Source organism: Penaeus monodon, chromosome 18 (assembly GCF_015228065.2).
Source record: "Penaeus monodon isolate SGIC_2016 chromosome 18, NSTDA_Pmon_1, whole genome shotgun sequence".
Classification (NCBI taxonomy): domain Eukaryota; kingdom Metazoa; phylum Arthropoda; class Malacostraca; order Decapoda; family Penaeidae; genus Penaeus; species Penaeus monodon.
This window is the reverse complement of record NC_051403.1, coordinates 41112518-41115017: the sequence shown is the minus strand read 5'-3', so window position 1 is coordinate 41115017 and position 2500 is coordinate 41112518. Positions and strand designations below refer to the sequence as shown.

Below are 2500 nucleotides of genomic sequence, written 5' to 3'. Positions count from 1 at the left end.
TGCCCAGATACTGTCCAAGCTGACAGGTGGCACGGTCCAATCAATCAGTGGCAGTTCTGGGTATGAGCCTCCATCTGGCCCAGTTGGAAATGTTAACTTCTTCACAGCCTCTGGCCCAAAGCAAGTGAATACTGGCTCCAGTCCTTCCAAAAGACCAGTCATCTTACAACCAAGAGTTGAAACTCATGCTTTCATTGCTGTATCACCTTCTGCAACAAAACGACCCAGTACAAAATATACTGCACCAACTGCAGGACATGCTGTTGCATCACAGCCAATTGCCCCAGCACCAGCTCCTAGTACAGGCTATGGAACACCATCGGCAGGTCATGCTGTTGCTTCACAGCCTACTGCTCCAGTGTTTTTACCACAACAGCCCAGCGCAGAATATGGTGCACCAGTAGGTGGTCATGCTGTTGCTTCACAGCCTGCTACACCTGCACCTGCCCCACAGCAACCCAGCAGTGGCCAAGCTTTTGCATCACAACCTGTTGCCCCTGCACCTGCTCCTAGCACAGAATATGGTACACCAGTTGGTGGTCAAGCTGTTGCTCCAGCTCCACAACCTGTTGCCCAACCACCTGTCAGTGGGCAAGCTGTTGCCTCACAGCCTTTTGCTCCAGCTCCACATCCATCTACATTGTATGGTGTCCCTGTAGCACCACACTCAACACCTGTCCGCTCTGACATTCTAGCAGGTGGTTCTGCAGTTGCTAGTCCTTCCCAAGCAGGCCTGCCTAGTCCAACTCATAGCCCTTCTCTTCCTGCCCCAACTACCTTTGCTGCTGCCCATGGTGCTCAAAGTGGTCCTCCTCCAACCCCAGCTGTCCAAACACCCACTCAATCTGGCCCGCCTTTCATCCCTACAGCTCCTTCTTTCACTACTCCTCCCCCTACATTCTTTACATCTGCCCAAACATTTGCCCCTGCTTCACAAACATTCACTACACCAGCTCCATCTGCCATAACGTTTACAACCCCTGCCCCAACATTCACCTCTGCTCCCCCAGCAGTCTCTCCTGCTGATACAACTCCTGCTTTTGAATTCCACACTCAGCGATTTGAATTTGGATCCCCAGTACCTACAGATGCAGGAGTAACAGGAGTATCACATGGTGCTTCTGGCTTCCAAGGTGTTTCTACACCAAGCCCCTTGCCATCTATCACTGTCCGAGGTGAGACAGGACTTGGTAGCGCTCAATCACAGACACCTGCTTTTGATAATACGCAGAGTGCTGTTGGATTTAGTACTCCTCAAACTCCAGTTGTCTTTAGTGCTCCATCAGCTACAACTGGCATTGGCGCTCCTCAACCTGCTGCTGGTTTTGCTGCTCCTCAACCTTCTGCTGGTTTTGCTGCTCCTCAACCTGCTGCTGGCTTTACTGCTCAACCTTCTGCTGGTTTTGCTGCTCCTCAACCTGCTGCTGGCTTTACTGCTCAACCTTCTGCTGGTTTTGCTGCTCCTCAGGTTGCAATTGATTCAGGTGCATCTCAAACCACAGCTGGTTTTGGTGTTCCTCAGGCAGCAGCTGGTTTTGGTGTCCCTCAGGCAGCAGCTGGTTTTGGTGTCCCTCAGGCAGCAGCTGGTTTTGGTGCCCCTCAAGGCAGCAGATTTTGGTGCCCCTCAAGCAGCAGCTGGTTTTGGTGCTCCTCAGATTGTTGCTAACTTTGGGGCCACTTCAGGTGCCTTAGGTACACCTCAAGTTGTTGCTAACTTTGGTGCTCCTAGAGATGATTTAGGACAAGTGCCAACCAGTTTCGGCAACCTAGGAGTTGCGAATTTCGGAAATACTCAAGGTGTCACAAATTTTGCCTTCCCTAGCTCTGGTGCTTCTCAGGCAACAGCTGGCATTGGAACTCCTGTGGATACAGCTGTTTTGGGGGCTCCTGAGATTGCTGGTGATTTTGGTGCTGCTAATGGTGCAGTTGGATTTGGTATTCAAGACACAGCTGGCTTTGGTGCTCCCCAGGATGCAGCTGGCTTTGGTGCCCCTCAAGATGCAGCTGGCTTTGGTGTGCCTCAAGGTGCAGCTGGATTTGGTACTTCTCTAGGTCCAGTTGAATTTGATGTAACCCAGGGTGCAGTAGGATTTGATGCCCCTCAGGATGCAACAAGCTTTGGTGCCTCCCAGGGTGCAGTTGGCTTTGGTGCACCGCAGGGTGCAGTAGGTTTTGGGGCTCCTCAGGATGTAGGTGCTTTTGGTGCCTCTCAGGATGCACTTGGCTTCGGTGCCCCTCAGGGTACAGTTGACAGCAGAACTTCTCTAGATGCCTCCAATTTTGCTGTTCCTCCAGCTGCATTTGGTTTAGATACACAAGGCGCTAATGCTTTTAGTGTTTCTAATGTTGGTTTACCAGTTCAACCTGGCAATGCCGCTTTCAGTCCTCCAGGTGTTGGTGTACCCTTAGCCATCATCAACCCACAAGGCAATTTTAATCCTGTGGGAATAGCAGGGGCAGATTTTGGACCCACCTTCAACACTGGAGCAGACTTTGGACC

At 51.5% G+C, this 2500-nt stretch overlaps 1 protein-coding gene across 1 annotated transcript in view; it reads left to right on the top strand.

Annotated features, from left to right (window-relative positions):
• LOC119584509 (vegetative cell wall protein gp1-like) overlaps positions 1–1793 on the top strand; it is an 8023-nt gene extending 6230 nt beyond the window's left edge. Inside the window, exon 3 of the mRNA XM_037933160.1 lies at positions 1–1793. This exon is cut by the window's left edge and continues 580 nt beyond it. Within this exon, the coding sequence (XP_037789088.1) occupies positions 1–1666 (1666 nt within the window). The 3' untranslated portion in view covers positions 1667–1793.
• The last annotated feature ends 707 nt before the right edge of the window (positions 1794–2500 follow it).